Source organism: Salvelinus sp. IW2-2015, unplaced genomic scaffold (assembly GCF_002910315.2).
Source record: "Salvelinus sp. IW2-2015 unplaced genomic scaffold, ASM291031v2 Un_scaffold3460, whole genome shotgun sequence".
Lineage (NCBI taxonomy): Eukaryota > Metazoa > Chordata > Actinopteri > Salmoniformes > Salmonidae > Salvelinus > Salvelinus sp. IW2-2015.
The window spans coordinates 41,044-50,862 of record NW_019944740.1 but is presented as its reverse complement, the minus strand read 5'-3'; the positions used below and the strand labels follow the sequence as shown (position 1 = coordinate 50,862).

The 9,819-nt window shown below is 40.3% G+C and overlaps 1 protein-coding gene and 1 pseudogene across 1 annotated transcript; both read right to left on the bottom strand.

Moving 5' to 3' along the window:
- Positions 1 to 478: 478 nt before the first annotated feature.
- Positions 479 to 5,547, bottom strand: LOC139025875 (ecto-ADP-ribosyltransferase 4-like). Its single transcript, XM_070441111.1, has 2 exons — positions 5,479 to 5,547; positions 479 to 1,578 (listed from the first exon to the last, which is right to left on the bottom strand). The coding sequence occupies exons 1-2, from the start codon at positions 5,545 to 5,547 to the stop codon at positions 865 to 867; spliced, it is 783 nt and encodes a 260-aa protein (XP_070297212.1). The 3' UTR covers positions 479 to 864.
- A 731-nt stretch (positions 5,548 to 6,278) lies between these two features.
- LOC139025874 (NAD(P)(+)--arginine ADP-ribosyltransferase 2-like) lies at positions 6,279 to 6,977 on the bottom strand (annotated as a pseudogene).
- Positions 6,978 to 9,819: the final 2,842 nt, after the last annotated feature.

Sequence of the window (9,819 nt, the reverse complement as noted above, 5' to 3'; positions counted from 1 at the left end):
AACTTTTAATCTTTGTTTAAAACTAAATATATTTGTAGCCACTACTAATTATATCTGAGAACAAACATATTTTCTTCAAGTGAAATTAAATTAATATCTTTATAACAGATGTACAGGAAGTGGAATAAATAGGACAGGAGATGTAATAATACTCAATGATTTTCTTTATTGGTTTTAACAAAAGCTGCAATGCACATGACAACAAATGCCAATTCACTGGCAGAAGAAATATGAACAATATAAGCAAACAATGTGGGAAACATTTACAACAGGACAGATGACTAAGATGGCGCCGGAGAAGGCAGACATTTTACATGTTTTTTGTTCGTTTATTTGCATTGTCTGTAACTTATTTTTTGTGCTTATTTTGTACATAATGTTGCCGAGATGTTGGACTAGTGGTGGAACCAGGGACGATCATCTTTGGCAGCCCCCCCTCCCCCGTCTCTTTGCAAGTCTCATGCAATGTATGGCCGGAAATCCCCTCCCCTTCCAAAACTCAAAAGCTGCCAGATGTACTGTAGGTAGCCGCGGTCACGGTGTACATGCCAGCAAATGTCAAGAAAATATTACACCTGACCAAGACATRTAATCTCAACAATTTCAAAACAGTAGCAGTAAAAAAAAATATGCAACCGAGCAATCAATGCAGGTTAAAACAAGCCATTATAGGGGTTTCGTTCCAGGTCGAATACATTGCAGACGTTGCATTGCATCAACCAATGGTTGTGTGCCACATCATCGACTGCGCAGTCGGGCATCAGATTGCAATATGATGTGTTAGTTGATATCTTAATGACCTATCCAGGCATAAGATTAGGCATGCGTCTGCAATGTAGCTGACCTGGAACACAGCCAGAATCTCTACAGTGTGAAGCTGGAGTAATATACAGTAGTTATCAACATAATATAGAGTATTATGTAGCCTGTATCTGATGCTCTGATGATGTTTGATTCTCCACTCAAAATCAATTTGCAATTCAGATCACTGTCTACTCCCTTGCTCTTTAGTGTGTAGAYGACTTCACACAACAGGTTATTCACTGGTGACTTTGTCTGGATTTTGGTGACTTCAAAAATCTCATATGGCGGAATTAAAACTTCCCTCTCTTCAGKAAAGGCTGAGTAAGAAGTTAKCTCAGCGCCAAAGCAAGTGTGGATCTCAAAGCAAGACACATTCCCAAAGTTGGTTAAGTCGGATCTGAAAGAGCTTGTGGYGAMGGTGCCGAAACRGATCTCGTGGTTGAGAACACTCAGATMAAACTTCYKGTTGGTTCTGTGAAAGGTTTCCTTACATGTCTCTTGTCTTTCTCTAAGAATCTGAATGGCATCAGTCAGGTAGAAATGCAATGCATGGTACTTGAATGATGTTGTCATATATGCAGAATTGCCCTCTTGAACTGCTTTGTTAAAGTCCAGGTAGATCGATTTGGAATTGGGTCCTGGTTTGTTTTTTGTGTACAAATAGATAGCAATGGAATGCTCTGTATTCAAACTGTCTCCATGCGGTTTAGCGTGTGGTTTTGCTATGTTCCAGGATGTATTGAATTGAGGATTAGTGTTTAACTCATCGTANAACTTTTAATCTTTGTTTAAAACTAAATATATTTGTAGCCACTTCTAATTATACCTGAGAACAAACATATTTTCTTCAAGTGAAATGAAATTAATATCTTTATAACAGATGTACAGGAAGTGGATAAATAGGACAGGAGATGTAATAATACTCAATGCTTTTCTTTATTGGTTTTAACAAAAGCTGCAGTGCACATGACAACAAATGCCAATTCACTGGCAGAAGAAATATTAACAATATAAGCAATCAATGTGGGTATCATTTACAACAGGACAGATGACTAAGATGGCGCCGGAGAAGAAGGCAGACGTTTTACATGGTTTTTTTGTTCTTTTATTTGCATTGTCTGTAACTTATTTTTTATACTTATTTTGTACATAATGTTGCCGCTACCGTCTCTTATGACCAAAAATAACTTCTGGACATCAGCACTTCGATTACTCACCACGATCTGGCAGAGTCCAATTTTTCCTTAACGAGTCTGACGAAGCCGACGCGAACGATATACTGCTTTCTCTGCCACCTCTTCATGCAAATCACAGATCACCGTGATTTGCATGTAGAGGAGATGGAGAAAAAGGGACAGGAGGGCAGGCTGCCTTCTGAGAATTCGTAGGCGATCTAATAAACCCCCACTTCCTTCCATTCTGCTAGCAAATGTGCAAACTTTGGACAATAAAATAGGTGACCTATGCGGAAGATTAAACTACCAACGGGACATTCAAAACAGTAATATCTTATGCTTCATGGAGACGTGGCTGAAGGACGACACTATCAACATACGCTCCACCGGCAGGATGGAACAGGGGCGGCGGACTATGTATTTTTGTAAATAACAGCTGGTGCACGATATCTAAGCTTCATCATGTTAGTCTAAGTCTCGAGCAGTTACTCGCCTGAGGTAGAGTTTCTCATGATAAAATGTAGACCACACTACCTACCTAGAGAGTTTTCATCTGTATTTTTCACAGCTGTTTACATACCACCACAGTCAGAGGCTGGCACTAAAACAGCATTGAATGAGCTCTATTCCACCATAAACAAACATGAAAACGCTCACCCAGAGGCAGCGCTCCTCTGGGTAGCCGGGGACTTTAATGCAGGGAAACTTACATTTGTTTTACAAAATTTCTATCAGCATATTAAATGTGCAACCAGAGGAAAAAAAATCTCTGGACCACATTTACTACACACACAGAGATGCATACAAAGCTCTCCCTCGCCCTCCATTTGGCAACTCTGACCATAACTCCATCCCCCTGATTCCTGCTTACAAGCAAAAATGAAAGCAGGAACCACCAGTGACTAGATCAACAAAAAAGTGGTCAGATGAAGCAGACGCTAAGCTACAGGACTGTTTTGCTAGCATAGACCGGAATATGTTCCGGGATTCCTCCGATGGCAATGAGGACTACTACCACAGCAGTCATTTGCTTCATCAAAAAGTGCATCGATGACGTCATCCCCACAGTGACCGTACGTACTGTACATACGTACATAGATGCATACACACTCACGCACGCACGCACGCACGTACGTATTCCATACTGATCTATGTGTGAACATGACCAACACCACTGCTGATACTAAATAAAGGTTCCCTTAGTAACAGTACAGAAAGACCCTTAAACCTCATCCTCATCCTTCCCCTCTAACCAGGGACTGATTCTGTCCTGGAAAACTGATAGAAAATATACCACTTAATCAATCAATCAATCAATCAATCACCCAGAATAATGGAACGCAGCACTACAGTGAAGATTGAGGCCCCCAGTCCAGGGTTTCCCAACCCTCTCCTCAGGGACCATCAGACATTTCACATTTTTGTTTTAGCCCTAATGTGGCACACCTGATTCAGTCTACTAACCATCAACCCCTTCACCAATTTATGCAAATGTGCCAGTCTGATCGTTTCCGAGGACTATGTATTTTTGTAAATAACAGCTGATGCGCGATATCTAAGGAAGTCTTGAGCTGTTGCTCGCCTGAGGTAGAGTATCTCATGATAAAAAATAGAGGGTTGTGAGGTACTGCACCAAGAAAGCAACCCTGGTCCTGGAGTGCTTTTGTCATTTAACCAACCTGGAAGACCAGGTGTTGAATTTAGGCAATCACTGAACTGATCAATTAGCTAAGTAGCTCAGTGTGGTCTGTAGTTGTGACAAAATCCTGCAGTACCTGCAGCAGTCCAGAGAGGTGTGTCTGAGTTTAGTCTGCCAATCATTCCTTTAGCTGGTGGAGTTAAATACTGCCCTCTTCTGGCTGCTGTGCAGAATGAACTGTGTCAGGTAACTAAAGGCCTCTGGGTACATTAGTGTGTGTTTGGTTTTCAGTGGTCCTGATCTGGCACACCTGATTCAGTCTACTAACCAGCAACCCCTTGACTATTGATGCAGGTGTGCCTGTCTGGTGTCCCAGAGGAGAGGGTTAGAAAGTACTGCACCTTGTAGGCAAACGTGGTCCTGGAGTGCCACAGGCAAATCACGTTTTTAATTTAACCGACCTGGAAGACCAGATGTGTTGAATTTAGGCAATCACTGAACTGACCCTACTGTGTGAGACTGGATTTGAATAACCCTAGTCTGAGCTTTCTCTGTCATTCATGCCTTTAGCTGGTTAAGTGAAATGCTTCCCTCTTCTGGTAACTGTGAAGAATGCTCCATGTCACTGCAGCTTATCTAGACCGAAGCATCTGTCAACCATCTATTTAAAATGTTTATTTCCCCAGAATGCAACTCCCAAATAAGTGTGTGGCCTATTTGCAGGTGTGAGACAGTCATATGAATATGAAAACCCCTTTATCAGATCAATTAAAAAAAGTTCAATGACTAAAATATGTCCTTGATTGTTGTACTATTTGATGTTTATTGTCAACCTGCCTCATAGACCAAACCACCTAGACCGTGTCTGACATCTGTCTTGACTACTACTGACTAAAATACTGTGTTCTAATCATACTACATACTATTTAGAATGGAGCCTGGTGAGCCAGCCGGATCTCTTAGCAAACACCTAGACCGTGTCCGACATCTGTCTTGACTACTACTGACTAAAACTACTGTGTTCTATCATACTACATACTATGTAGAATGGAGCTGGCGAGCCGGCCGGATCTCTTAGACAAACACCTAGACCGTGTCTACCATCTGTCTTGACTACTACTGACTAAAACTACTGTGTTCTAATCATACTACATACTATGTAGAATGGAGCCTGCGAGCCGGCCAGATCACTTACATTATATTACGCTACATGGTTATTTGTCTGGTTATTGCTACCCTATTTACAATGTACAGTCTAGTTAAAATGTATACAATAAGCAACAAATACTAGACTCACCCATACTGAGAATGTGTCTTCTACAGTCTATCCACTTATCTTATTATCAGCTGATTATATCTGGGTCTGAAGTGACAATTCTCTTCCTCAATAGCATGTAGTGAAGAACACCAGATTAAACACTGAAACTGATTATGACGTTCTGGATTGAAAGCATAATCATATTATAAATGTCACATATTATAAAACATTGTATTTTCTCATATCCATCAGCCACTAGTTGTATGGGGGTTGGACGGGCCAGTGTGTTTAGTCATATGGTAGAATGACATAAGACAGAACCCTCCATATAGTCCTTTCTCTCTATTAACCTATGGCCTATAGTGATCTTATATGTTATCAACGTGTGTCGGTTGTGCTTGACTGAGTCTCTCAAACCAGTTTGTCCAGGTGAACAACGTACTTAATGAAACGACAGAATATCACTCCCATGAAAAGGCTGCATGGTATTTATGGTTGATACTGTAGCTGTGTCATTCATCTTTGTTTTGTCTGAGAGGCGTACGGCCAGTGACCTCACAGACAGGAAACGACTAACCCTTCTCAGTGCTCTCTCACCCAACCCTGTCACTCAGCCTCAGAGAGCCTCCAAGTTGTATTTTCTCCTCACTCTTGTTATTCTTACAACTCATTACGAACTGACCTTAGGTTCAATTGAGTCAGCTTGTCTTGTATAATTCATTACAGATTAGACATGACGGGACACGTACAATCCTGTCAAGACTTGCATAGTGTGAAAGGTTAACTGTAGGATTTTGTTAACTAACGTGTCATTTCTTTGTACAGCCATTAGGCATGACAGTCAGGCACATAAGGTGATTTAAGGATTTTGAAAATGGTGTAATGTGAAAGAAGCTTTATCATGTTAGTCACACTGTCACTCAGATGTGATGATAGTGGCTGGTTCTCTTTGGCTTCATCTCGGCAACTCAGAATCAATTATTGCATGAGCACTGGCCTCTGGACCGGTTACTCGTGTTGGTTGTGGGGGTTGAGATGTTGGACTAGTGGTCCTCTCTTTGCAAGTCTTGTGCAACATATGGCCGAAAATCCCTCCCCTTCCAAAACTCAAAAGCTACCAGGTGTACTGTAGGTAGCCGCGGTCATGGTGTACATGCCAGCAAATGTCAAGAAAATATTACACCTGACACGACATATAATCTCAACATTTCAAAACAGTAGCAGTAAAAAAAATATGCAACGAGCAATCAATGCAGGTTAAAACAAGCCATTATAGGGGTTGCATTCCAGGTCGAATACATTGCAGCAGTTGCATTGCATCAACCAATGGTTTGATGCAATGCAACCAATGCAGTCGGGCATCAGATTGCGATATGATGTGGTTAGTTGATATGTTAAAGACCTATCCAGGCATGAGATTAGGCATGCGTCTGCAATGTAGCTGACCTGGAACACAGCCAGAATCTCTACAGTGTGAAGCTGGGTAATATACAGTAGTTATCAACATAATATAGAGTATTATGTAGCCTGTATCTGATGCTCTGATGATGTTTGATTCTCCACTCAAATCAATTTGCAATTCAGATCACTGTCTACTCCTTGCTCTTTAGTGTGTAGACGACTTCACACAACAGGTTATTCACTGGTGACTTTGTCTGGATTTTGGTGACTTCAAAAATCTCATATGGCGGAATTAAAACTTCCCTCTCTTCAGTAAAGGCTGAGTAAGAAGTTATCTCAGCGCCAAAGCAAGTGTGGATCTCAAAGCAAGACACATTCCCAAAGTTGGTTAAGTCGGATCTGAAAGAGCTTGTGGCGAAGGTGCCGAAACGGATCTCGTGGTTGAGAACACTCAGATCAAACTTCGGTTGGTTTCTGTGAAAGGTTTCCTTACATGTCTCTTGTCTTTCTCTAAGAATCTGAATGGCATCAGTCAGGTAGAAATGCATGCATGGTACTTGAATGATGTTGTCATATATGCAGAATTGCCCTCTTGAACTGCTTTGTTAAAGTCCAGGTAGATCGATTTGGAATTGGGTCCTGGTTTGTTTTTTGTGTACAATAGATAGCATGGAATGCTCTGTATTTCGAACTGCTCCATGCGGTTTAGCGTGTGGTTTTGCTATGTTCCAGGATGTATTGAATTGAGGATTAGTGTTTAACTCATCGTATAGGTACATGTTTTCAACCGCCCATAACATTAAACCTCTGCAACCATCATATTTGTCATCAACAGAAGAACGGACCATGTCTAGAGGTAGAATCTCTTGCATCCCTCCATCTTGAATCCGTCTTGAGTCCCTCCATCTTGAATCCCTCCATTCTCAGTTTCTCCATCCTGTAACAGTGACATTATTTAGACACGTTTCCATTCATAAGACTTATAGTAAACTGTACTAAAGTTTGGGAACACTGATCTAATGTAGGGGCAAACAATGACAATTTAATATGTAATCATTTTTTCTTTATTTTATTTCAATAAAATGTAAAATATCTCACCTTTGAATGGGGAATGCCGAAGATGAAAACTAAGATTACCATCAGAACAAGTAGAAATATAACAGAAAAGACGATTGTCTTCTTTTTGTGTATGTTATTGATTTCCATCTAGTGACGTTGAAGAATGAAGTAAAAGGTTACAGTTAATTTCAACAAGAAACCAGTGCTGTGTTCGAATACCCATACTTACATACTGTATACTACATACTTAATGAGTACATACTACATACTATAATTTCATTTTAGTATGCTGTAAACAAACGGTATCCTTTCAGTTGAGTGTACTAGCGCTTTGCCTGTCTACCTGAATTTGATGCTGTTGCTATGCAACTTCTTGCTAGATTTGTTAGCGTAGCTAACAAATGACTAGCTAGACATCTTACGACTTCATTAACAATGTCCAATGAGAACRCACAATTACTATACCACTTAACTAACCTAAGAATGACCTGAATAATAAAGTCAGTAAATCTTGGGTAGTTAGTTAGATAGCATATAGTTAATATACTGGCAAGTTTGATGTATTAGTAGCCAACTAACTTTAGGTAGCCAGCTAACATACCGGTACATACAAGCAACTACTGTAATGATATGCTATGCGGTTTGTAAGGCTAGCGTACCTAACAAATTGTCACCCAACATAACGTGTAACGTCACTTATTTGAAAAGTCATTACATTATTACATTGCTGAACATTTTCTTAAAATTTGTCATAATTACTTAAAGCAATGCATTTGTGTCTGCTCTCAAGGGGGCAGTGCCCCTGTGACAACAATGTTGGACCCCCTTGTGGCCCCGCTAAATGTRGATTATGAAATAATCTTTACATAAGTAATTTTTGCTATCGTTATGTTTTTACATCATTTATTAGACAGTGGCAACGCGGTGGCAACGCAGTGGCAACACTAATTTAACCCACACATTTTCTAGAGGGACGGCTTTAGGCGGAACACAACAGTATCGTACTACATGCATCTGCTAGTTTTTGTCTACTCAGAAGTTGTAAGAAATTCCGACGAATATTATAGTTCAAGCACAACAAAGTAAATATAGAGGTGAGTAAAATTGTTAATATGTTGTATTTGTATTAAATGCATAACAGAAGTGTAACGTTAGATCAGCTTATCTTAACGTGGCCGTTTGTTACTTTGTGGCAGTATGAAAAAGGATAAAATATATGATCAACAAACTCATGGTGTTGAGTGTTTTTACTTAAACCACACTCCGTAAACACATTGTAACGTAAAACGGTTAGACATAAAGGGTAGTTTACCTAGCAAGTCAGTTATTTTAAGTAAATTAATTAATATGTTTTCACCAAAATGAAGAGAAGGAAGGACATAATGTCCTTATTCCAATGAAAAGACAAGGCAGACAGTGAGACAGAGCCAGATGGTTCAGGTGTGGAGAAAGCAAGAGGGAGCAGGAAGACTTGTCCATTGGAGAGACTGAGAGTGAAGGCATAGTAGAGCAGGAAAGTGAGACTGAGACACTGTTACGGATATAAGTAGTCTGTCTGTGTCCTGTGTATATTTCTTTTCTCTCCTTCTCCCCTACTCACAGGTGACCATCATCATTCCCCAATCAGTCGCTAATCAGAAGACACCTGCTCCTTTTCTCCTACCCAATCACAGTCCCTTTCCCTTGGTTTAAAAACCCTGTCAGTTGTTTTCTCTAGAGCTCGATCTCTTTGTGGAGYTCAATCTCTCTGTAAATGCCATATGTCTGTAGATCTCTTTTGTGGTTTAGCATCTACATGTCACTTTGTCCCCACCTGTGAGTATTGTTTTGGTTATGGTGTTTGTTTGATGGTGGGAAAAGGGGGTAACCAGGTAAGTCGCCCATGGGCATACACTTTTAAGCACTCGTGAGGAACTTTGTTAAATACACTAGTTAGAACTGGGTGGACCACCACTGTATTTTTGGTTAGTTTAGTTGACTGTTGTTGAAATAGGCTAGTCTAGCTTAGGGGTGTTTTTGGATGCTTATTGTTTCTCCTTGGGTCCAGCTCAGCCCCCCCCCCCCCCCCATTCCCAGTGTGTTTACTAATAAACCTGAGTTTGACGGTAGATTTAAGTTGTCGTGGTTATTTCGTTCTCACCGTTACTTTGTCACTATTACACTTTGCGTGAGTTATGTTACGGTTCCATTACCATTCCCCTAGACTGTCGGGCCAAAAGGGATTCGTAACAGACACCAACAGAGGAGCCTCGTGCGTTCACAAGCAGTGGACCATCAGGTTTGTGATGTTGAAAAAATCTGTGGTTACTTTTAAAGCAGTGCAATTAGTCAGTTTATATGGTGTATAGAAATGAGTCGGTTTGTGATTGAAATGAATTCTTATTTATTAAGTTATGATGACTAGTAGTCTATCAATGTTGATGGTCAGATATGATGGTTCAGTGATGATATCTAGTAGTTATCATGTTGATGGTCATGATGAA